The 27,607-nt window shown below is 39.5% G+C and overlaps 1 protein-coding gene across 1 annotated transcript in view; it reads right to left on the bottom strand.

Annotated features, from left to right (window-relative positions):
- Nucleotides 1-10,810: 10,810 nt before the first annotated feature.
- The window catches only part of Sucnr1 (succinate receptor 1), a 38,927-nt gene continuing 22,130 nt past the window's right edge, over nt 10,811-27,607 (bottom strand). The window contains exon 2 of the mRNA XM_032896965.1: nt 10,811-12,083. Coding sequence (XP_032752856.1) covers nt 11,133-12,083 — 951 coding nt within the window. The 3' untranslated portion in view covers nt 10,811-11,132. The remainder of the gene's footprint in view (nt 12,084-27,607) is intronic.

The following is a 27,607-nucleotide window of genomic DNA, read 5'->3' on the forward strand; positions in this document are numbered from 1 at the left end:
AAATCAGAAATATAAAGTAAAATTAAATCAAAAATATCAGTAACCTTCCTCTACTCAAAGGATAAGCAGGCTGAGAAAGAAATTATGGAAATGACACCATTCACAATAGTCACAAATAATATAAAATACCTGTGGGTGACTCTAACCAAGCAAGTGAAATATCTGTATGACAAATATTTCAAGTCTTTGAAGAAAGAAATTGCAGAAGATATCAGAAGACAGAAAGATCTTCCACACTCATGGATTGGTAGGATTACTATAGTAAAAATGGCCATTTTAACAAAAGTAACAGATTCAATGCAATCCCTATCAAAATTCTGACTCAATTCTTCATAGAGTTAGAAAGATCAATTTGCAAATTCATTTGGAATAGCAAAACACTTAGGATAGTGAAAACTATTCTCAACACTAAAAGAACTTCTTGGGGAATCACCATCCCTGACCTCTAGCTGTATTACAGAGCAATCATGATAAAACCTGTATAGTATTGGTAAAGAGACAGACAGGTAGATCAATGGAATAGAATTGAAGGCCTGGAAATGAACCCACACACCTATGGTCACTTGATCTTTGACAAAGAAGGTAAAAACATCCAGTGGAGAAAAGATAGCATTTTCAACAAATAGTGCTGGTTCAACTGTTGGTCAGCATGTAGAGGAATGCAGATTGATCTATCCTTATGACCCTATCCAAAATTCAAGTCCAAGTGGATCAAGGACCTCCACATCAAACCAGATACACTCAAACTAACAGAAGAAAAATCAAGGAAGAGCCTCGAAGACATGGGCACTGGGGAAATTTTTCTGAACAAAATACCAATGGTTTATGCTCTAAGATCAAAAATTGACAAATTGGAATTCATAAAATTGCAAAGCTTCTGTAAGGTAAAGGACACTGTCATCAGGACAAAACGGCAACCAACAGATTGCTGATCCTACATCTGATTGAGCACTCATATCCAATAGATACAAAGAACTCATGAAATTAGACTCCAGAGAATCAAATAACCCTATTAAAATGGGGGTACATAGCTAAACAAAGAATTCTCAACTGAGGAATATCAAATGAATGAAAAGCACCTAAAGAAATGTCCAACGTCCTTAGTCGTCAGGGAAATACAAATCAAAACAACCCCGAGATTCTGCCTCAAACCAACTAGAAGGACTAAGATAAAAATCTCAGAGGACAACATATGGTGGCAAGTATGTGGAGAAAGAGGAACACTTCTCCATTGTTGGTAGGATTGCAAACTGATACAACCACTCTGGAAATGGGTCTGGAAGTTCCTCAGAAAACTGGACATAGTACTACCTGAAGACCCAGCTATACCACTCCTGGGCATATACCCAAAAGATGCTCCAACATATAACAAGGACACATGCTCCACTATGTTCTTAGCAGCCTTATATTTATAACAGCCAGAACCCAGAAAGAACCCAATGTCTCGCAACAGAGGAATGGATACAGAAAATGTGATACATTTACACAATGGAGTACTACCCAGCTATTAAAAGCAATGACTTCATGAAAGTCATAGGGAAATGGATGTAAATAGAAAATATCATCCTTAATGCAATAACCCAATCACAAAAAATACACACATGGTATGCACTCACTGATAAGTGGATAGTAGCCCCAAAGCTCGGATTACCCAAAATAAAATTTATAGACCACATTAAGCTCTAGAAGAAGGAAGACCAAAGTGTGGATGCTTCAGTCCATTTAGCAGGGGGAACAAAAATATTTATGAGAGGAAACATGGAGACAAAGTTTGGAGCAGAAACTGAAGAAAAGGCCATCCAGAGAGTAGGTCAATCCCATATACAGCCATCAAAGCCAGACAATAGTGCTGATGCCAAGAGGTGCAAGGTGACAGGAGCCTGATAGAGCTGTCGCCTGAGAGGCTCTGCCAGAGCCTGACAAACACAGAGCTGGATGCTCACAGCCAACCATTAAGCTGAAAATGAGGACCTCAATGTAGGTGTTAGAGAAAGAGTTGAAGGAGCTGAAGGGGTTTGCCCCCCCCCATAAGAATAACAATACCAACCAACCAGAGCTCCCTGGGACTAAACCACTAACCAAAGGGTACACATGGACAGACCCATGGCTCCAGCTGCATTTATCAGAAGATGGCCATGTTGGGCATCAATGGGAGGAGAAACCCTTAGTCGGCCAAGGCTGGACGCCCCAGTGTAGGGGAATGTTAGGGCGGGGAGTGGAGAATGGGTAGGTGAGTGGGTGGGGGAACACCCTCATAGATGCAGAGGGAGGTGATGGGATTGGGGCTTTATGGATGGGAAACTGGGGAAAGGGGATAACATTTGAAATGTAAATAAAAAATCTATTTTTTTTAAAAAAAAAGGAAAGAAAGTAGCCTAAGCAAGGTATGGGGAGCAAGCCAGTAAGCAGCATAACATCCATAGCCGCTGAATCACCTCATCCCTCCAGGTTTCTGCCCTGTGTGGGTTCCTCTCCTGGCTTCCTTCAGTGATGAACAGTGCTGTGGTAGTGCAAGCCAAATTACCCCGCCCCCCGCAAAAAACAAACAAACAAACAAACAAACAAACAAACCAAAAACCAAACCAAACCAAAACAAAAAAAAACCCAAAGAAAACAGTAAATCCAATTCTAAGATATCTGATGGCATCTTCTGGCCTTCATAAACACTGCATACACATGAAACACAGGCATGTAGGCAAATCGCCCATGAACATAAAATAATACCTTAAAAGCGAATGTCTCCATGAACTAAATATTGAGCCTACATCAAAGAGATATTTAAAGTTAACTTCATTGCTTATTTCATGTGGTATTTTTATCCCCAAGTTGCAGGGACTAAAAGACCACCCAGGAGCCAATTACAATGCAAACACACAAGGTCTTTTATTAGGAGCTCTCAAGCAAGGTCTCTCATCATTCTGTCCCAGGAGGTCAGAGTAAGAGCCCTAAGTCTAAGGGTATAGGGTATTTATTGTACTTACAGCAAGCTTAGGGAATTTCTATACAGGCCAGCAAGTTATTATTTTAAAAACCGCACTCCTAGTATAATCTGCAGGAATCAGACATGTTCAAAACCACCTGACAAACAGGATGGTCTCTTTATCTATTCTCTGCAGGATATCTTAAGTAACCTCCATGCACCTCCACTCTGCTGTTATAGTCTGACTGGCTGTTGCTGGGTTGGGGGTTTGTCATAGAATGATTACTCAGGTTAACTTTGTGATTTTCTTCCCAGAATTGGAGTTTAGACCCTGGATTCACACAAAATGGAGTTTCTTCAAAAACGGAGATGGTTAGGCTTTACAAGTACTATAGACCAAAGCTAGGATTTTATGAAATGCAAACAGTATTGCTTTAGTACTGCTGCTGCTGCTGTTACTACTACTATTACCTTATTATTATTTTTCATTTTGTCTAAAATAAAAATTAAACCTTTTTAGATTATTGGAAAACTAATACAAACTTCTGTCAGGTTCAAACTCTTGAGGTTAGATCAGCATTCCTAAAAGAACGTGTGAAACTGGTTCCCCTCTGTTAAAGGAAGCATTTCCTTATCTTTGGCAGAAGGGACAAGTGGCTATATGTACTGTTCACTGGCATACCAAAGCACATGCAGGTCTTCTTACTACCATAAGCTCCTGTTACCTATTTTGGAGTTCCACCTGACATTCTGGCTTTTCCCACACTGTCCCTTACTCTCACTCTCTCCAGCTCATGGGCTTCCTTCTCCCCAGCTAACCATTCTTCCTCTAACCCTGCTCTGTTGGCTATGTTTGCTCTCTGTCTTCCTCTCTCAGTCCTCTTTTTATGCCCTCCTTTGGTCCCCACCTTTAGTCCTCTCTTTGTCTTCTCTCACTATCTCCCACTTTCTTATCATGGCCAAGTCCAGTCTGCTGGCCATGTTCAGTCTAGTTTCTCTCTCTGCTTTAGACCCAGATGGCTCTTATACTATGTCTTACATCTACAACAGAACCTTCTGCTTAACCATACTTTGGGACAGTCATGTTGTCTGGAGCTAAGATTGTCCATTATACAATGTCAACGTTCCTTTATCACTTCTAGTCCATAAAATTCTGAACAAATATTTGCTTAATTTTCTGAGATTTACTTATAGTTAAGTAGTTAAATGCCACTTGGGAAACAAAGATTGGGGATAAATGAGATGATGTTTTAAAAAAGAGATCCTAGGGCTGGAGATGGCTCAGGGGTTCAGAACACTGATAGCTCTTCCAGGGGTCATGAGTTCAATTCCCAGCGACCACATAGTAGTCTACAACCATCTGTAATGAGATCAAATACCTTCTTCTGGTGTGTCTGAAGACAGATACAGTATATAAATCTTAAAAAAGAGGTCATTTTGAATTGTGAAAGTCTGTTGAAACTTCATATATCAAAAACAAGCAAACAAACAAACAAAAAAACCCAACAAAAATCCGAACCAAAAACTCTTTTTGAGAAATTTTCCTACCAAGTTAAGTGAATATTTTCCAATCACATCATTTAAGTTCAAACATTAAACATAAATCAACTTACAAACTCAACATAATCCAATAGCTATCAAATTTTAACATGCCTTCATTATGTTCTTGAGGTAAATCACTCATGTTCCTGTTTGGTGATAGAATAATGTAAGGAATGTTTATCTGTTCATTTTATATATCTAAAATTTAATTCATCACTTAGAATGCTGTTTTAAATGAAATTTTTAATTAAGAATTTCATATGGAAGCACAATATTTATATAATTTCTGTGTTTCCAACTACCCCCTCCAATTCCTTCAGTGTACCTCCATAGTCTGAAGTTCAAGATTTGTTTTAATACTTTTATTGTTACACATACACACAGTATATATATGTGTGTGTGTGTGTGTGTGTGTGTGTGTGTGTGTGTGTGTGTGTGTGTGTCTGTGACCTACAAAGTCCATTAAATGTTGCTTTTAAGTATACACATTCAGGCCTAACCACTTGTTATTGGGTAATAATCTATCACAGGGCTTTTTTATAGAGAAGACTGATTCTTCCTTCCTCTTTGACAATTGATGGCCCGAAGCTCTTCACTGAGGAGCAGACATTCAAATCTTTCATTATCTGCACTGGCATGTTGACTTGTATTGTCATTAACTGGATCTTCTTTAGTCAAATGTATGGTTGAGAAAAGGCTCACCTCATGCAAAAGTCAGTGTATGAGGCTGAGTTTTCTGGAGAAACAACAAGGACACTGCGAAGTGTACTGGAGGCTGTTATCACTGAATAATGGCAACAGAGAAAGTGAGATAGCCAGAATCGAGGGCAAGATGACGTATGGCAAAATTCTTGCTTAACCATTCAGTATGTTTCATTTTCTTGCTTGCTTAACACCTCCTCAAATTCTTTCTAAAAAGTGCTGATCTAAAAGTTTTTGAAGGTTCCATATGTGCTACAGTACACGTTGCTCAGCCTTCGAATGAGAAGACTCTCTTCTCCCAAAGACATCATTGATGCTGTCTGAAGCTGCACTGGTAGGATCATTCCTTTATCAGATAGTCCCATTTTTCTCACACAGGCTATGTATTCCAGCCTCACTCTCTGATTAATACTCTGACCATGACAGATCTCTGTAGGATTTTCATCATCCCCAAATTCACAGTGGGCCAGCATTATCTCTCTTCTTCCATGAAATTCTGGTCACCTTGGTCTCCATTTGCTTAGCTTAAGATGCTCCTGTCTGTTCATGGGTATAACACTCTGAGATAATGAGAGAAAACTTTGGTTATTTATAACTTAATAAACAGCAGAATATCTGGCACACTTTAGATATCCCTAAAGATATTTATTAAAAAGTGGATTCATCACAGAATGGGGAAATCATTGCAAAATTCTCCCTGTCTATTAGAGCATGATTTTTATGCTTATTTTGAATGAATTTAGAATGCATTTCCTTATCACTACTTTATTGTATCTCATCAGCCCCTGTTATAGGGAGTTTAATGAGCCAATGAAACACAGGGACAAAATGGTTCTGTGAGTAATATAACTGTCTGTTGTACAAATTTGTGAAAATGATGGTTATAAAATGCCCATGAGTTTTCTCATTTTGTTGTGCCTAATCAGAACTCTAAAATTCTGCCCAAGTATTAGTAGGAGGCCACAAATGCATGTGCCTTTGTTGTTCTCTGACATATGTCACTTTTATGTGTTCCCTTAGGGTTGTTGAATCCAAGAGTTCTGACTATTTCCGTAGCCCCTGGACACATCTTCCCCCTTTGACTGGCATCCCAGATTCTGGGAGGCACCACCACCATCACCGGTGAGTATTACAAACATCATTTGTGCTTCAAATATAACTTGCTGGTTTTAGGTTATGTGTGGGAAAATACTTACTTTTGTCTTTCACTATTTGAAGATTTGGTACAATGCATGCTGCTTGTTTACAAAGTTATATGACTTTTATTTCAGTGCTTTACAATATTTGAAATAAATAACTCATCTGGAAACAAGCTTTATTTATCTCTTCCAATAATTCAGGCATTAGTGTTGCAGACTCAGGCCAGAAAACAAATCCATGTGGCTGACATTGTGTCACTGCTTCCCTGGACGAGATACAGCTGAATTTCCTGTGTGATTGTGTTTTGACAGTGGAGACATTTCTGTTTATCCTTCAGAGCACCCTTTCTATATGGAAACCACATGCATCTTTCCCCAATGGGCAAAGCAGTAAATGGTTAAGTCCTAATGATTCCAAAAGTATCTGTTAGTCTTACAAAATTTACGAACTTTCTGATACAATGTTTATTATCTAGTTTGTCACACATTTGAACACCACAGGAAGATTGCACACTCTGTGAGAGGCAGCCACAGCTTTAGCAATGGCTCATCCTGTCTAAGGATGAATTCTCTTACCCTTCTCCACTGTGATCAACAATTTTAGCTATCCACAAGTGAACTGGAGTGAAGGCTTTTTAAATACATATGTTTGTACATTTAACTTAATACAACAACCTTCTATGGAAAGTTATGAAGTTAACATTCTTATAATAACTTCAAACTCAGTTCTCAGAGATTAAATGTATGACAAAGCCTGCATTTTTCAGGAAAAAAAGATCTCATCAGATCAGATCATCCCTTTCATATATCAACAATGACCATCTTTTTTCAAACAAAATAAAATCTTTGCTTAGATCTCTAGAGATTAAAGGCAGGGGTAATCACTTGGACAGGATTTCACAAAACAAAACAAAATGTCATAGAGAATTTATGTGCTGGAGCAGGATTACTGCATATTTTGGAGCCAAAGAGATCTAAGATTCAAAGTTACCTCTGGCCTTGTTTCTGGCAACATCTTTACGAAACCTCTTAAGGCTAGCACATGGGGGAGAGGAATCTGACAGGCCCCAGTAAGTTTAAGTAACAAAAGCAGAAACTATTCGCAGGGTATTTCTGGTTTCATTTCTCCATGAGAATAATGCAAATACATCATTATAGTACCCTATTACATAGGGTGGCCCGTGTGATGTGAAAGGCATCTTGAAATTTTAGAAACCAGGTTAAAAAAAATCACCATTTTTTTCCTAACTAGAGAGAATATTCCAGCAAATTCTCTATCTTAAACATGGAATTACTTTCAATAGAAAGTAAGCAAAAATATGTCTTCTAATTAAGTTTTATTTATCTGAGTAGCATGTAAGAGAAGGTGGCTATGGATTTTGCTGGAAATCTCACTAGAACAGGGTTTTCTGAGACATATGGAAGGATTATATCACTAAAGACCCAAGCTTCACACAGTTGGTAATTAGTTAGGAAAAGAATTCCATATAGCCAGAGTACATATTCTTATTAAGCTTATGGTATCCTGTGAAAATTTTATTCCCTGGCTCTACCCTCTACAACAAAGTTCAAAACCGTTAAAGGATTTCACATCCTGCCTGTGCCCATGGATAAGAGCCTACTCTTGATCCCATCCTCACATGGTCTTGGAGTCTTCTTCCAGGAAACTGTGATAGCAGGTTTCACTGAGTTTAATTATATGATAATCTCCAAAGTCAATATTGTCACATATGATCGAAAATTGACATAAAACTTCCATTCCTTCCTTGCTGTTGTAGTGTGCTGAGTTTGTGTAAGGTCATGGCCTCTGAAGTCCAGTCATATGACCCTAAGCAACCACTAAACTCCACATTTGTGTTTCTGATTCTATTACCCTTACTGGTTTTGATGAGTTCATCATGTTCATATGTACAGAGCGCCAGGGTCTGAACTGACTGCAGTGCTGTCATTAGCTGAAATGCATAGGATGATATTTGGTGCTGGAAACATCATTCCCTCTACGGTTCTGAAAAATAAGTTTCTAATAGAAACTCAAAATGAAGGAAAAGAAGAGAACACCTGTTTTACGACTAATACTATAGATTAGAAAGTGGACTTGACCCAATAACCGAAGCAGGGTTTCTTCATGATTTTGCACCTGTGAATCTAGTCAGAGACATTGCCGCTGGAAAACCCCAGGCACTGTTTGTCCCCAGGTCTCTTACATTGGAATAGACTCACATGGAAGACTACCACAGAATGGTAAGCAGGTCTGAGTAAAAACAGATTTGTTTTTATGCATGTGCACATGTGTTGTTGTTCGTGACCTGACATTCTCAATACTCACATTCCTCAGTGAAGGACTGACTGTATCTCCTGCCAATGATGTTTGACAGGAAAGAGGCTGGAAAGAGGACATGCTGGATTCCATTACCCAGGTGAATGCACATGCCTGGATTTTATCTGACAGCCCTTCTCATGTGATCCTCATCATCCCTGTGGTTGGTCTGGATGCCTGTCTCAGCTGGCTTTCTTGCCAATGAATAGGACACTGTTTTAAATGTTTCCCATCCAAAAAAAATAACAATCTGAGAAACAAAAACCCCCTCATAAAGGGGGAATAGATAAGTAGTTTTAATACAAATAATAAAAATATAATTTGGAGGAGCAAATTGGGTGGGCATGTCTGTATGTATTTTTCTGTGTGTGTGTATGGTGTCTGTGTATATCTGTGTGTGTGTGTCTGTCTGTGTGGTGTTTATGTGTATATATATAATATATATGTGTGTATATGTATATATATATGTATATAAATATGTAGATATATATATATATATCTGTGGCGTGTGTATGTGTTTGTGTGTGGTGTGTTTGTATGTATATGGTGTCTGTGTGTATCTCTGTGTGTGTCTGTCTGTCTGTGTTTATGTGTGCCTCTCTCTCTCTCCTCTCTCCCTCTCTCTCTCTCTCTCTCTCTCTCTCTCTCTGTGTGTGTGTATGTGTGGTATGTGGTGTGTGTTTGTGTGTGTATGGTGTCTATGTGTGTCTATGTGTGTGAATCTGTGTGTGTGTTGGGATCTATTTTAGGACCTCATGCAGGCTAAGCATATATTTTTGCAAGGCAATGGTAAAAAGGCAGCTTTTTATTTCCCTGAAAGTACTTGTAGGAACTGGTTTTAAAACTTCTATGAGGGAATAAATCAGGCAACTTGAATACACACATAATCTAGAAAAAAATGGGCAAGATAAAGTATGACCACTGATCATTTTTTTGTAACTCTTACTGGGCATTCAAGCTTGCATGGAAGGTAGAAGTTACCTTCTCTTTTTAAGCTTAATTTCCTTTAGGGGGAGAAATGATTCGATTCTGCTAATGGTTTAGCAAATAAAACTTAGTGATATTTCTTGCAAAATATATATGACAACACATGAAAAACTATGTGAAGGGTTTTAAGAGTGAAAACACAAGCAAAACCGGAATATAAACCCAAGTAGAGAGAAAATACTCAGACATAAAAAGGACAGTCCCATTCTTTTCACAATACTTCCTAGTCTTTTAAGATGAGGGCATGGCTCTCTCAGGAAAACTACCCAATGGATGTGGAGCTAAATGATCCTTGCCACTTAGTTGCTAGTTTCTGATATTAATAGTTTTACAATTTATTCATTTTTTAATGTATGTGCCTCCTTGTTCCTGTGTATACCATGTGCTTTCAAGTGCTCAAGGAGTCCAGACGGGGGCACCTGATTCCATGGAGCAGGAGTGACAGGGAGCTGTTATGAAGTTGCCAGGAGCTATTCAGTCAACTGAGAACTAGCCCTAAACCTCTGCAAGAGCAATAGCTAAAACCAGGGCTCTTAACTAGCAAGCTCCAGCCTCTGCAATGTGCTTTAAAGTTCAGTGTTTAGTGGAGATGGGAATGGAGGTGACTTTTACTGTGTGTCCATGCATGGGCATCATATTGTAACATCAAAATTCTAGGCAGCACAACCATCACAGAAACAATGGACTCGTTTTGGTATGCTATATTTTGCTGTGAGTTTCTAACACCTTTTGAATTTTGTAATGGTTGAATTTATGAACCCATCTTTGGCCCGTTTCTTTTCAGTATTTGAGTAAAATTCCTGTGGAATTTAATTATGACTGAATTTCCTGCCAACCAAATTAGAATATACCAATTTCCTTTGCTTAATAGTAAATATTCTACTAACTTAAACTAAGATTGTTTTGCTCTAGCCAATCTAACAGAAAAGGACCAATAGAATACAGATGAGTCACAATCCATGATCAATACAGAGAAAATCAATTGTGTTGATTTATTTAGGCATTGCAGTTATTCATTTTTTCAAGAAATGTACTTTCTGAATATAATTGCTAATGCTGTACATTGAGTTCTACTCATCATTCATATAAAAGGTTAATATTGCAAGAATAAAAATAACAGAGACTATTTCAGAAACATTCTTATCAAGCTGACCAATGACGAAATGCATTCAGCGTTCAGAACTAACTGTCTTGTATTCCTTTTACACTGATAGAAAGAAGAGGTCTTAAAATCTCCAAGGCCTTGGATCTTAAGTGTCCAAATATTGACAACATCAGTTCTCTTTTGTTCAGTTCTTATGTGAAGATGTCAATGCGTTCTGGTGCCTCATTTTTCCATACTCTGGGTACAGCCTAAGATCGGGACAGACGGTTGCTCTTCTGATTCATGTGTGCCCAGTTTGTGCTCTAGCACTCAGGGTTAGAGGATGGTGGGAATGCTAAAGCCTAGAGGTGGTGGTCTACTTGGTTAAAACTCAATTGCAGAGTTGAGTCTTATTCTGGCTGAGTGAAGACCTGCATTAGGTCAGAGCCTGAAGGACGTAAGGGACTTGAAGTATTGTCTCAACTTACTAAACAGCATGTCTCTGAAATGGTCTCCCACAAGAAAGTAGAAGATGGGGTTGACGGCACTGTTCAGAAAGGCCAGAGGTCTGGTCAGGATGTATAAGCATTTGATGGCCTTCTGGGAACATCCCTGTGGCCAGCTATCCAAGCGTGAGGCAATCCTCACATTGCGCATGACATGGTAAGGTGTAAAGAGTACAGAGAAGATCACCACTGCCAGGACCACCAGGCGCAGAGGTTTGTTCAGCGGTAGCACAGTTGCCTGCTGCTGACTCCTCTTCTTTAGGAAGACTACCATTTTGTAGTAGAAGAAGCACATCACAGACAGGGGAATGAGGAAGCCCAGCAGAGTCAGGCACAGGCTGTAAATGAGACTGTATTTAGGGTTTCCAGAACTTGCATAGTCGACACAGCTGTCGCCCTTTTCTATTGGGGTGGAAGTAATGAACGTGAGCATAGGTAGAACTTCTAAGGTCACTAAGACCCAGACAGCCAGGGAGATTAAAATGGCAAATTCCTTCTTTTGTAGAATGTGTTCTCGGAAAGGGAACTTCATGAGCATATATCGGTCTATGCTAATGAAAGTGAGGAAAAGGATGCTGGTGTAGAGGTTGGCATGAAGCACATAACGGTTGCTTATGCAGAGAACATCTCCATAGGTCCAGTTCCCAGTGGCGTAACTCCTTATCAGCATGGGAAGTGTGCACAGGAAAGCAAGGTCAGAGATGGAGAGGTTGAAGAGATAGACGTTGCTACTGTTCCAGTTCTTCATGCAGAAGAGGTAGCCGAACACCACGGTGAAATTGCCAAGCATTCCAAAAATAAACTCGATCCCATAAGATGCAGAGAGGTAGTACTTTTTCAAAATATTCTCTAAGGCCAGCCAATTTTCACAAGACAAATTCTGCGCCTAAGGTAAAATGGGGAATAGAAGATCAAACATTAGATTGTAAACAAGAACACAATCTTATAGTAAACAACCACTGAAAACCTAAAACTTAACTGGGGAGAATTGGTAAAGAATGTTCTTATTAGTCATGCATGGTGGCATGTGCCTTTAATACCAGGGCTGAGTAACCAGAGGCAAGCAGACCTAGCCTATATAGAGAATTTCAGACAAGCTAGGGCAATATACTGAGACCCTCTCTCGAAAAATGAACATTTTATACACATTACTACATTGAATGGACATACCCACACTATATAGGCATGTGGATACATTATTTCAACAAGACTTCATTGATATCTTCATATTGTGTTCTTGTAGCTAGTCGTGCCAGCACTGAGTAAAGCAAGTGACTAATGTGAGGCCATGAATGATTTCCTGAGACGAATCAGGAAAAAAATATACAGGACACCATATTATGAATGTGAATAAAAGCAAGTTATAATTGAAACATTAGAAGTGGAGAAGTGACTCCTGCAGTTTGTTCTCTGAATTCCACACCTGCATCTCCCCATATGTACAGCACACATGCTTGTACAGCACTTGCATGCACACACACACACACACACACACGCACACAAAAGTAAATACATAAATGATAATGAACAAATGAATGAATGAATGAATGAATCAATGAATGTAATACAAATGGGAGAGAGTTTTGAGATGGAGTATTGTGACTACCTGGCTAGGGAATAAGGAAAGACACATATCTCTACCTGAAGAAAACTGGTGTTCAAATACAGGACAAACATGGCCCAAAGCTCAGTGTAGAATCAAGAAGAAAGCTTAATAATCAGGAAAGAGGTGGGGGAAAGTGGTAAAATAGAGAGAAGATGCTAATTGACCTTTATATCTTCAGGGCCAACAACAGATCCCTACAAATTCTGATGAGTTAAACTGACTTGAACTCTAACTTAGGAAAGGATGTAAGGTTGTTGAATACAATAGATGTTTTGAATAACTTTTACTTGGTTGTATACAGTTAAAGATTTTTTTTTATTTTACTAAATGTAGATCATGTCACAGCACTTTAAAATATAATGTCTTCAAATTTAAAACAAGACTGAAAACCTTAGGAGTAATATTTTGAACACCATGTTTTCAATGCAAAGAGTGTAACCAGATGTGCTCACCAGAACACACAAAGTATGCACGAGTAGATTCATTTGAGAAATGATTTCACCGAAGTGTAGAAACTTCAGTATCTTAATTGCTGCTGCTACAGCAATATAACCTATAGTAGTTAATCTAGAAATAGTAGAACAATTTTTCTTTGTTACACAGGAAAGTCCAAGACCAAAGCACTCCAGATTCAGTGCCTGGTGAGGAGTCACACTATTCTCTCGGCAGTGACATAGGACACGACAGCTACCTGCAGCCCCTCTTACCAGGGTCCTATCTGATTCATGAGGGTCAAGCCCTCACACAACTTTGACTCAGGTGCTGAAATTTCATATAATTAATTAAGTCTCAGCGTATGAGTTTTGAGAGCATAATATTCACACTTAGCCCTTGATGAGGTCATATATCTAACTGCTCTGGTTCCTTTTCTCTTGTGATAAAATGCTTTGACAAATAGTAACTTAGGGAGAGTTTAGTGTAGTTCACCGTTCCAGGTTACAGTGTATTGTAGCATGGGAGTCACAGTGGTGGGAGCTTGACCCAGCTATCCACATCACATCCCACAGTCAAGAGCAGAGTGGAATAAACGTGTGGGAGCTCGCTTGCTTGTACCCAGCTTGATTCTCATAACTCAGGAGTCTGACTGGGAAGTGACACTGACTACAGCATCACTATATTAAGACAGTCTCCCACAAACATGCCCACAGACCAATTCAATGTGGACAGCCTCTCACTGAGACTCTCTTTGCAAGTGATTCTAAGTCAAGTCACATTGGTCTTTAAAACTAACAGTCACACGGGGTAAGAAAACATTGTGATGAGACACTCAATACTAATGCTGTGATAATGGCCACCAATCTCTGGTAATTGGCTACAATGTAGTTACATACAGTATTTCAAGGACTGGAGTAATCTGAAAACATGGGCTTTTAGTTTGTTTTGTTTTGTTTTGTTTTCTGTTTGTTTGTTTTAATATTAGACACCAGTTATTTCTAAGTGAGAAAGCAAGGTTCAAAACAAAATTTTATAAAGATTTCCTTCTTAAGGTTCAGAGTATTAATTATAGTCAAATAATTGCTTCCCTTATAAGTAAAAGTACCACGACCTATATTTGTGTGAAGGATTTACACAGTCAGTAAGTTTTCTTCGAGGACGATATGTAGAGAATATATGTACTTTTGTTAAATTCAGGCTTTATTGATGTTGACTCTTGCTTTTTTGATAGTGGTTTATTTATGAAGACACATCAGAAATTTGTAGATAGCATCAGTATTTTATTGTTACTGTTGTGAGGTTGGGGTGTGTGTGTGTGTGTGTGTGTGTGTGTGTGTGTAAGTGCATTTATATTCACACATGTGTTCATATATATGGTGGCTGGAGGTAAGCATATATTTCCTCACTCACTACTTGAATCTTTGAGACAAGCTTTCTCTCTGAACTAGGAGCTCACCAGTTGGCTAGAATGACTGTTCAGAAAGCACCAGGGATTCTCTCATCACTGCCTCTTAAACCTTGGGATTTTCCAAGCCCCACACCTCTTTTTAAGTTCAGTTCTGGGCCTGTGCCTCAGGCCTTTATGCTGTCCTGTTAAACACTTCACTGTTTGATTTAGCTTTGCACAAACAGTGCTGGAGAACCAAGCCTTATATTTTCACTGTCAATTCTGCAGTAGAGAATGGCAGAGTTTATTGTATTTCTCAAATTTGTATTTCTATTTTCAGTCTTCTTTCTAGCTACTCCACTCAACTCACCACAACTATTAGACTGCTGTCTTAGCATCTTAGTTCACCAAAAGGGGGATTCTACATTGACTCAATCCAGAGCCACGCTTTCTCAGGCCCCACTGCCTTCTGTAGACAGAGGACTTGCTGAGGTCATATCCCCAGTGTTCTAGCTTTATTTCCAGAACCAATCGTCTCTATCTTGTCTAACAACATTTAAACACCCTTGTCTATTGATCTGAAAATTTAGTCCCAGACATCCCTAGCATCCCAAGTTGCCTTCATCCTCAGGCTTGGTTTCTTGAAAAATGTCTCACCGAGTGCTTTGACATCTGGACCCCATTTTCAGTCTAGCACACTATATTCTTGTCGCTGACCCTAAATTCTTCAAACACCCAGCACACATCACAATCCAATGCTTAGTTTTCATTAGTTTCATTTATTAGCTTACAGTAAACTTGTTAGGAAAGCATCTTTCATTTGCCTTTCATGACAGGGGCAACGCCCTGGCTTTCTTTTCCTCTCTCTGGTTGCTTTCTGCATCTTTGTGGCTTAGGAGTGAGATGCTAAGTTTCTGTTTCATTCTGATTTCCTTTTTCTGTTCTTGTCTTGGGTGATCTTATTCATGTTCAACCGTAATGACTACCTACAAACATCTCCCACATTTCTAACCCATTGCAGAGCTGTCTGGTGAATTCAAGGAGTTTATTATTCTATATTACTGTGGATTGGTTTCTTGCAGGTACATCTGACTTAAAAAAATTCTACTTTATTAACCAACCTTGAAGCACCTTTGTCAATGAAATAAATTTCCATTTATCCAAATGATTACCACAGAAATCTTTACAGTTGGCTGCAATTTAACCTCCATCTAGAACAAACTGCAAAGCCTTGTTGATTTTAATCTCTATGAGTTTCTCATATCTGCCACCTGTTGCTCACTACACCCACTGCAGAAGAGGACAGTTAGAGGTGTCATATTCTCCTCTGTGAAAAAAACTATAGCTCAAAATCAAGGCATGTTGCTCTCCTTTTTTTTTTAACATTTAAAGATTTTAATATATACTTTTGGTTTTTTGTTTTGTTTTGTTTTTTATTAGATATTTTATATATTTACATTTCAAATGTTATCCCTTTTCCTGGTTTCCCCCTCTCATACCCTCTCCTCCTGCTTCTATGAAGATGTTGCCCCTCCCACCCACCCACTTCAATCTCAACACTCTGGCATTCCCTTACACTAGGGAAACGAGCCTTCACATGGCCAAGGGCTTCTCCACCTATTGATGCCAGACCAGGCCATCTTCTGCTACATATGACACTGGAGCTATGGATCCCTCCATGTGTACTCTTTGGTTGGTGGTTTAGTCCCTGGGAACTCTGGTGGGGGAGATCTGGTTGGTTAGTATTGTGGTTCTTACTCTGGAGTTGCAAACCCCTTCAGCTCCTTCAGTCCTTTCTCTAACTCCTCCAATGGGGATCCCATGCCGAGTCTTATCATTAGCTGCAAACATCCACCTCTGTATCAGTAAGGCTCTAGCAGAGACTCTCAGAAAACATCCATATCAGGTCCTTGTCAGCATGCACTTTTTGACATCAGCAATAGTGACAGAATTTGGTAGCTGCATATGACCAGGTGGGGCAGTCTCTGGATTGCCTTTCCTTCAGTCTATGCTCCACTCTTTACTCCCTCGTGTATTTTGTTACCCTTCTAAGAAGGACAGAAGCATCCACATTTTGGTCTACCTTCTTCTTGAGCTTCATATGGTCTGTGGATTGTATCTGAGTATTCTGAGCTTTTGGGCTAATGTCCACTTATCAGTTATGCATACCATATGTGTTCTTTTGTGACTGGGTTACCTCACTCAGGATAATATTTTCTAGTTCCATCCATTTGTCTGCTAATTTCATGAAGTCATTGTTTTTAATAGCTGAGTAGTACTCCATTGTGTAAATGTACCACATTTTCTGTATCCATTCCTCTGTTGAAGAACATCTGGGTTCTTTCCAGCTTTAAGCTATAAATAAGGCTTCTATGAACATAGTGGAGCACGTGTATTTGTTGTGTGTTGGAGCGTAATATGGGTATATGCCTAAGAGTGTTATAACTAGGTCTTTGGGTAGTAGAATGTCCAATTTTCTGAGGAACCTCCAGATCGTTTTCTAGAGTGGTTATACCAGTTTGCAATCCCACCAACAATGGAGGAGTGTTCCTTTTTCTCCAGATCCTTGGCAGCACTTGCTGTAACCTGAGTTTTGGTCTTAGCCATTCTGACTGGTGTGAGGTGGAATCTTAGAGTTGTTTTGATTTCCATTTTCCTGATGAGTAAAGATGTTGAACATTTCTTTAGGTTCTCCTTGGCCATTCGATACTCCTCAGATGAAAACTCTTGTTTAGCTCTGTAGCCCAATTTTAATTAGGGTTATTTGGTTCTCTGGAGTTTAACTTCTTGAACTCTTTGTATGTATTAGATATTAGCCTTCTATCAGATGTAGGCTTGGTAAAGGCCTTTTCCCAATCTGTTAGTTGCCATTTTGTCAACTGGCTGTCAGCATGTAGAAGAATGCAAATTGATCCATTCTTATCTCCTTGTACAAAGCTCAAGGCCAAGTGGATTAAGGACCTCCACATGAAACCAGTTACCCTGAAACTAATAGAAGAAAAATTGGGGAAGAGCCTTGAACATATAGGCATAGGAGAAATTTTCCTGAACAAAACACCAATGGCTTATGCTCGAAGACCAAGGCAAATGGGACGTCATAAAATTGCAAAGCTTCTGGAAGGCAAAGGACAGTATCATGTTGCTCGCCTATGTTAAAATCTCTCTGAGGACTAAAGTTTAATTTCTTAATGCCCCCATTCATGCCACTAGCATCCACACTCTACTCAGGCCTCTCTGCTCTGCTCTAGCTCATTTCTCTTCCTGCCCTCTGCACAAAGCAGTCACCTTGTGCCAGCCCCTTCTGCATCTCTTCACTGTTGATTTTTACTTGTGAATGCTGCCCTCCCTCCACCTATTTTGTCTACTCCGTCTACTTCTCTCAAGCCCCAGCTCAAAGATTGTTTCCCCAAGATGGCTGTCTGTCCGCCAAGTCTAAATAAATTTTGTGCCCCCAGCATATGCTCTCTTCGTGTATTAATCTTTGTTTTACCAATTTTTACAAATTTGTTTTGTTCCTTGTTATCTTCTACACAGAGGCTAACAGATAGTATGTGGCCTAGAGTTGCATGCTGATCAGAGAGGGCTAGAAACCTAACTGTTCATTAATTTCATAAATTCTTCCTCCAAGGCAGAGAAACAGGAAATCCACAAAATGTGATCTACCAATCACCATAAAATCTTCTCCTGTGCATAGTAGCATACACACACACACACACACACACACACACACACACACACACACACACACACACACACTGCATAACTTCAGGATGTAACTTCTAGAATTACTATAAGGACTTGAGACATTTAATAAGAGTTCAATCTGAAATTGTTAAACATATAAAAGTCCAAAAAGGTATTTATCAAAATATTAATGGCTCCAGCCTTAGCAGTAAAAATCCAGATCACTTTTATTATGTCAATTTTTGGGGGGTTATCTGGACCTTCTGTCTGTCTGTCTGTCTGCTGTCTATGCTTATTTAACTTTTAAAAATAGGATGCATGTGATTAGTAACATAAAACTTAAATTTCAGAAATTAAAAAAAAAAAAAAATGGGCGTGTACATCAATCCAGCCAGGTAAATACAGTTCCCACTCCTCTCTAAAGAAGCTCCTTTTATTTTATTTTTCCCCAGATGGAGACTATTATGGAGATCCTCAACTGGTCAAACTAGAGAACAAGGGACCATGGGTGTTCAGCCCCAGTCAGTACATCGACAGCCTCTAACCCAATGCTCAGAGAACATCGTGGAGTGGAAGCAGAACGACTTAAGCAAAGAAGCAAGTGCCGAGTGTGAATATAATGTCTTCTGACATGGCCCAGACCTTGTGCCCATGAAATCTCAACAAAATGCCTAAGCATAACTTGCACAATGACCGTACCTACTAACATGCCAATGTGAATGGGACATGTTTCAGAAGGACCCATCTTTAGATGAAGAGTTAGAGGCAACAACCACCAGCTGTTCAGAGAGGGGAAATTAGTTCTCTCTAGGGATAAGCGCCCTGATAGGTTGTCAAATCCCAAGTGATCCCATCTAAACATGTGTTCCTACAAGCACCAACAAATGAAATTAATGAGAGGTTGTTTGTATATATACGTGTACATCTATCTCTGTACCTATTTAAATATGTCTCTTTCTGTTTGTATATATGTGTGTAACTAAAAATTACCCGAGAAACTGAGGAGTGGAAGAACACAAGAGAAGCTGGAAGTGAGAGAGGCAGAGGAGAAAATGATGCGAATAGAGGATGTATGCGTGAAATTTACAAAACCTTTTAAAATAAAAGTTTAAAAAGAGAGACATGGACTTTTGAAAAGTTAACAGGTATTGCTCTCTAGACAATGGGCTTCTCTCACTGTTAAGCCCAATCTGCTGCAGCATGCAGTGCCCTGAGTCTGGAAATTCTTTCCTCCTTGCCTTCTAGACCATTGCAATCTCCCCTGCCCCTCCTCCCACTTTTCTCCACTGGCCAGCTATTTTGTAGCGAGTCCTTGTGAGTCTAGGCTTTAATGCTGGAGTTCCTCAAGACTCACTGTGTGCTCTTTATGTCATTTGGGAAATACTAAAGTGTTGGTACACATATTAAATGAAAATTAAAACAATAGAAAACTTCCTTGAGATAAGAAACTCGTTTGTTTCATTTTGAATTTCCTCTTCCTCTTTGTCTGACAATATTAGAGCCCATTTAAGCCGAGGAAGTGCCAGGGGGTTATGGGATTTGTATGTATCACGGAATGGGATGTGAATTGTATCCATGACAGAATGTGCAACAGGAAGCCAGGCTACCAGTAGTAACTACCAATCCTGAGTCAGGAGCCAAGTGGAAGTGATGAAGAATTCTGCTTTTCGGTGATCCTCCAGAGAGTCTGAAGAGTGAGTGTTTAGTTAAACACAGAGAGTACCAGGGATAGAGTTAGGAAAACGGATGGCTAAATTCATCCATTACTATTTGTCATGATTCTGTATCTTTTGCCTGTCATACAGTGACTCCTGATTTAAAAACAAGCAAACACACAAACACCACTACAACAAAACACTTTAGATGCGTTCTTTTCAGGTTGACTGTGTGATAATGGGTAAGTAGTTGGTGTGTGCTTCCCTGGGAGAGACCATTTCTCCCACTCTCAGCATTCCATAGTTGACTGTAGTTCTTTGTTTGGGTTTGAGACCTCATGGGCCTCTCCCTGACTACTCTAGCATGCTTGTTGTTGTTCTTGTTCAGATTAGTTTAGGAAGTCATGTTGGTGAGACTTTATGGATGTAGCTTCTAGCGTTACTAGGAGACACAGCTTCTCAGGAAATATCCTGACCTTAAGAGCCTTCTGCCCTCTCCTCCACAGTGTTTCCTGGGCCTTCGGTGTGGAAGTTGTTTTGTAAATAATGTTAGAGCAACTGAGGACGTTTTGTTTATGAGTATCCATATTTATATAGGCCTGTAAGAAAAATTCCTGCACAAAGAGGCCATAAATTAGAAAGTACGCAAGGAGGGGTTTATGAGGAATTGAAAGAGAGAAAAAGGAAGGGGAAAATAATGTAATTATAATCTCAAAAGGACAAGAAAGAGTTAAACAAACAAAAACGAAAAGTGTGGAAAAACACATATTAGTTTTAGAACATCGTGGGGGTACAAATAACAAAAAGAAAATCAGGGGAAAACGTTTAAACCAATTAGTCCTGTTATTTTTATGCTTTAATATTACTGAAATTTGTTTGTTAAAATGAGATTCTGCTTTTCATGATGTTTTATAATCTATTCATTTAACATATTTTCAACTTGTTTTATTTTTATCCCTTCATAGTCATAACATTAACAAATTATGGTATTACCGAGTTAGGCTCTCCAATACTTGTAAGCTGATTCAATTTCAGAAAGACACATTTTGAGAATATTGTATCCCAAATTCAGGTATATGTATGTCTGGGTATCTTTTGTTATGACACAATTATACAAATTAGCGAAGTAAGGTGTGTCCCTTTAGGCAAAACTCCCAATTCAAAGGGGCATTAGCTAGGAAGTATCACTAGCCTATCCTGTACTTTCCAGGAGCTGTCCTGCTCACAGACAACAGATATGGTGATCAACAAACAGTGGCTTACAGAGGTGAACCATTAACAGAACTTCCTTTAAAAAAACACTTTGGTAACTAAAGGGAAATTGCTATTAGCTCCTAGCCCACAGAGTCTGTTAATAAGCCTCAGGGACAGCTACAGACTCTGTTAGAATTCGTAAGCTACATGGAAACTGAATACACTTACATGAGGAAATTGCTAGTGCACATTCTTAATTTGAAATGATGAAAATTTTCTTATAAAATTAGCAAATACAGAGGCGAATGCCAGCAGCAAACCACCGAACTGAGAATGGGACCCCGTTGAAGGAATCAGAGAAAAGAACTGGAAGAGCTTGAAGGGGCTCGAGACCCCATATGTACAACAATGCCAAGCAACCAGAGCTTCCAGGGACTAAGCCACTACCCAAAGACTATACATGGACTGACCCTGGACTCTGACCTCATAGGTAGCAATGAATATCCTAGTAAGAGCACCAGTGGAAGGGGAAGCCCTGGGTCCTGCTAAGACTGAACCCCCAGTGAACTAGACTGTTGGGAGGCGGCAATGGGGGGAGGTGGGGAGGAACACCCATAAGGAAGGGGAGGGGGGAGGGGATGTTTGCCGGAAGCCGGGAAAGGGAATAACACTCGAAATGTATATAAGAAATATTCAAGTTAATAAAAAAAAATTAGTTTTCCAAATGTAAAAAGAATGCATGTCATTTACCAGAAACTTTTTTAAAATTACATTAATGAAAAACCTGGTAATCTAATACAAACTCTTTTTCTGTATCCTTGACCCTATAGAGATCCTAACAAAAAATAAAATTTTAACTGCCACTGAAAAGTATGAAGACATTTCAGCAAGTTACTTTCATTAGTAAACAATTTAAATGAAAATGTGTTTGCATATATAAAAATACAAGTATTTTTACATTAATTACATTATTTTTATATATTCCACAAATTACACCAAAACATTAAACATTACAGTATATATAAATTGCATTTTTCATTAATAAGTTAGAGACTAGATCATACAGTTTGAGAAGTAGAACCACAATCATTCTGCAGTTTACCAGTTCCTTTTTTAAATCTTATTCTTAAATCATCTCATTTTGCCAAATGTAAATGCAAATTTTAAATTTTAGAATGATTTAAAATTTACCCAACTCTATATTTTCTTAAATGTACATGGTAGGTTATTTTGCATTGATGCAAGTTATTTTCCTTTTCTGTAAATAATTTCACCTTTTTGAATCATTTTATTTATTTCTGTTGAGGCATTAACAAACACAGTAAGCCGTTTAAAGCAAAAGAAATTAAGTTTTTGGCAATTAAATCAATGCATTTAGAGCCATATGAAGTAGATGTGAAAGTCAGATATGATTGCCTTTGGCTGCTTCACATCTACTTAAGAACAGTTTCCTGGGCCTCATTTAGCTAACAGAGCACTTCCAAAAGAAGCCCTTAGCAGAAAGCTTGGTCTTCTTTTCTGTGTCTGAGAGACATGAGCTGCAGTGTCCCTTACCATTCTGCTGACGGCCTCTTTCTCCACAGAAAACTCTGCCAGGAGCTGGAGACAGCTTCTGACCCAGTGCTGTGTGGCTGGACATGGCCAATGCAATCTCATTTGCATACCATGCAGCCAAGATTAATAATTCAAAAGGCAGGGGTAATTTATTCAGAAAAATCTCCAAGCCATGCAGAGGAACTCTTGTAAAGTGAAGACACACAACAGATGACTCATACTGTGGAGAATAGTTTTAACAGACATTTGAGAACTCTATAATTTAAATTATTTTATATCCTCCCAAAACAGCAAAGAAGCATTCTATCTTCCCATGTATATGCGCATGGAAATATATAGACACATTTAGGTAATAAGGAATAGCAAACATTTTAGGTTTAATGTACAGTTCAATTCATTTTTCATTGTTTTTCACATTTTTTGGTGACTTCTATACTAAGCATACAATAACTAAACTACTTCATAGAAATCTGGAGGGAACTCTAACATGAGAGCTCGGAAGCCAGTCTGAACAGAAGCCTATCAGTGTGCTGTGGAAAGGCTGTTAGAACTTTAGATAGTATCCATTTTATTTTCTGTGATTAAATTCAGGGGACATAAAAAAAAGTGCATCAGATGGGTAGGGATTAAGGAGAGAGGCATTATCTTAGATGACAATCTCAAGAGATGGTAGTAGATTGTTCCTGCTTAGCACTCTGAAGAGTGGACCATTTCACACAGGAAACACACCTGGCCTATTCTCAAGGTTACATCAGTTTTATATTCAAGCAAAACCCTGGTTTGTTTGACCTGAAGGATAGGAATTACAATGAGGGTTTATGTACATGATAAAGTCTGAGAGACAGCCACAGGCATTTTTTATTGGATATTTTTATTTACATTTTAAATGTTATTCCCATTCCTGGTTTCCCATCCATAAGCCCCCATCCCATTCCTCACCCCTTCTTCTGTGAGGCTGTTCCCCCTCTCCAACCACCCCTCTTCCCAAACCCACTGATATTCCCCTGCACTGGGGGGGGGGTGGTCCAGCCTTTTCAAGGTCAAGGGCTTCTCCTCCCATTGGTGCCCAACAAGGCCATCCTCTGCTACATATGTAGGTGGAGCCATGGGTCTGCCCATGTGTAGTCTTTGGGTAGTGGTTTAGTCTCTGGGAGGTCTGGTTGGTTGGTATTGTTCTTATGGAATTGCAAGCCCCTTCAGCTCTTTCAATCCTTTCTCTAAGTCCTCCAACAGGGATCCCGTTCTCAGTTCAATGGTTTGCTGCTAGCATTTGCCTCTGTATTTGTTGTGCTCTGGCAGAGCCCCTCAGGAGACAGCTATATCAGGTTCCTGTCAGCATGTACTTCTTGGCTTCATTAATATTGTCTAGGTCTGGTGGATATGTGTGTGTGTGTGTGTGTGTGTGTGTGTGTGTGTGTGTGTGTGTGTGTGTGTGTGTGTGTGTGTGTGTGCCATATGCCATGCAGGTAGGGCAGACTCTGAATGGCCATTCCTTCAATCTGTGATCCAAACTTTGTACCCATTCCTCCTACTATGAGTATTTTTCCCCCTTTTAAGAAGGACTGAAGCATCCACACTTTGGTCGTTGTCGTCGTCGTTGTCCTCTTCCTCCTCCTCCTCCTCCTTCTCCTCCTTCTCCTCCTCCTCCTCCTCCTCCTCCTCCTCCTCCTCCTCCTCCTCCTCCTCCTCCTCTTCCTCCTCCTCCTCCTCCTCCTCCTCCTCTTCCTCCTCTTCCTACTCCTCCTCTTCCTTCTCCTCCTCCTTCTTCCTTTTGAAACCTGTAAGTATGAGTTTCTTACAAGCTTAGATATTACTGAAGAAAAATTAATCTGGAGATGTATTGGAAAGCAGCTAAATTAAAGTCAGAGACAAAAAAAGAATGAACTTACAAAAATAGTTTGTAAGACTATATTTTTGTAAGTTCAACAATTTTTTTCCATCTTTATTAACTTGGGTATTTCTTATTTACATTTCAATTGTTATTCCCTTTCCCAGTTTCCAGGCCAACATCCCCCTAACCCCTCCCCCTCCTCTTCTATATGGGTGTTCCCCTCTCCATGCTTCCTCCATTACTGCCCTCCCCACAAGAATCCCGTTCATTGGGGGTCCAGCCTTGGCAGGACCAAGGACTTCCCCTTCCACTGGTGCCCTTACTAGGCTATTAATTGCTACCTATGCAGTTGGAGCCCAGGGTCAGTCCATGTACAGTCTTTGGGTAGTGGCTTACTCCCTGGAAGCTCTGGTTGGTTGGCATTGTTGTTCATATGGGGTCTCGAGCCCCTTCAGCTCTTTCAGTCCTTTCTCTGATTTCTTCAACGGGGGTCCCATTCTCAGTTCAGTGGTTTGCTGCTGGCATTGGCCTATGTATTTGCTGTATTCTGGCTGATGTCTCCTGAGAGACATCTCAGGAAAGATCTACATCCGATTCCTGTCAGCCTGCACTTCTTTGCTTCATCCATTTTATCTAGTTGGGTGGCTTAACATGTATGGGCCACATGTGGGGCAGGCTCTGAATGGGTGTTTCTTCAGCCTCTGTTTTGAACTTTGCCTCCCTATCCCCTCCTAAGGGTATTCTTGTTCCCCTTTTAAAGAAGGAGTGAATCATCTGCATTTTGGTCATCTTTCTTGAGTTTCATGTGATCTGTGAATCTAGGGTCATTCAAGCATTTGGGCTAATAGCCACTTATCAATGATTTCATACCATGTGTGTTTTTCTGTGATTAGGTAACCTCACTCAGGATGATATTTTCCAGTTCCATCCATTTGCCTATGAATTTCATAAATTCATTGTTTTTGATAGTTGAGTATTATTCCATTCTGTAGATGCACCACATTTTCTGTTTCCATTCCTCTGTTGAAGGGCATCTGGGTTCTTTCCAGCTTCTGGCTATTATAAATAAGGCTACTATGAACATAGTGGAGCATGTGTCCTTGTACGTTAGAGCATCATTTGAGTATATGCCCAAGAGAGGTATAGCTGGGTCCTTAGGTAGTGCAATGTCCAAATTTCTGAGGAACCCCCATACTGATTTCCAGAGGGGTTGTACCAGTATGTAATTCCTCCAACAATGGAGGAGTGTTCCTCTTTCTCCACAACCTTGCCAGCATTTGTTACCTAAGTTTTTGATCTTAGCCATTCTGACTGGTATGAGGTAGAATCTCAGGGTTGTTTTGATTTGCATTTCCCTGATGACTAAGGATGTTTTATTAGGTACTTCTCAGCCATTAAATATTCCTCAGCTGAGAATTCCTTGTTTAGTTCTTTAGCCCATTTTTAATAGGGTTATTTGGCTCTCTGGAGTCTAAATTCTTGAGTTCTTTGTATATAGTATATATTAGTCCTCTATCAGATGTAGGATTGGTAAAGATCTTTTCCCAATTTTTGGTTGTCATTTTGTCCTAATGACAGTGTTCTTTGCCATACTGAAGCTTTGCAGTTTTATGAGGTCCTATTCTGCTTGTAGAAGAAAAAGGCTCGAGGTAACTTTGGAGGACTATTTCCAGAAAGAGAGTAGAGTACCCAGTTGTGACTCATGGACCTTTCCAAGTTAAAAAAGAAAGTGAGAGTGCAAGTTCTGACCACCACTATGGCAGGTGGCATTGGCGTGGTCATTCCCTCTTTGTGGGTGCCTGGAGTTCCCCAAAGCTTCCTGTTTCTTGTCTCTACTTCCTGATGGCAAAAAATGTGGTCTGTACTTCTCTTTTTTTCCACAGCATTGCAACCTGATATCTTGGTTTTCTGCAGAGTACCCGACTGCCACAAGACCCCTCCACTGATAACATGGCAGACATAGTAAATAGACTGCTGTTCTTTTGATGCTATGATACCCTTTTTCAGGATTACAGAGCACAGATACCGAGAATCTGTCCAGCAGGGCGAGTGTCACTGTCACACTTCTGGGCAACCTCACAGGCCCAGACATAAGCTCTGCACTCTTGATTAAACATTGTGTGGTCACATTCTTGTTCTAAATTTGTATTAACTTTACAACAAGGTACTAAATATTTCCCTTTTATTGAACTTGCAGATTATGTTGCCACTTCTGCCAGAGAGAGCACACATCTCTCAGGAAATAATTTCTGTTCAGCCTGTAATATTTCGGGGTTTTATTTTCCTTGCTTATAGGTACAATGTAACACAGTGAATCTAACCAAAGGTTCCTTTTCAATTCTCTTATCTGAAAAGTAGGGACACTTGTGATATTCCCAAGGAGCACAAATATCTACATAGAAGTCTTTGTATTGTACTGTACACTGGGTGGTTAGTTATAGTTAGCTGCTGGCAAATATCACGGGATACTTGCTTGCTAAAGATTATTGCAGATATTTTTCAACAAATCAAACTTTCCTTTGTGTTGTATCTACGATTTAATGCTGTTAGCTTCAGCAAAGGAGCACAAATTACAATAACATTATAAAAACCAGCAAGGTAAAAATGATCACTGAATCCTTGTCCTGAATTTCCATTTTACTTGCTGTGTGATCTGTGAAGCAAACTTGCCTAAGCCCATTTCCTTGTTCAGAAGGGGCCAGTGACTCCATTCCATAAAGTTCTTAGTGTTTACAGTACAACATAAAATAATATTTGAAAGTCCTTTGAGTGGGACATGCAAGAGAAGTTTGTGGAAAATGAGATCTACTCAGCAGGAAACCCAAGAAAAAAACAGAGAAGAGAGCAAAAATGGCAGTTCAATCTAACACAATGCTTCCCAGTGTCTACTCTGAGTCTTAGGACATTTATTTATTCCATGTACCAGCAATACCTTTATAGTTACATGAACATGACGCAGGGCAAACTATCAATGCCCAAATATTCACCTGAAGAAACTGAGGCACAACAAAGCTTACAGAGCTTGTACACATTACACAGCTGAGTAAGGACTGAGCCAGAACTT

Source organism: Rattus rattus, chromosome 3 (assembly GCF_011064425.1).
Source record: "Rattus rattus isolate New Zealand chromosome 3, Rrattus_CSIRO_v1, whole genome shotgun sequence".
NCBI lineage: Eukaryota > Metazoa > Chordata > Mammalia > Rodentia > Muridae > Rattus > Rattus rattus.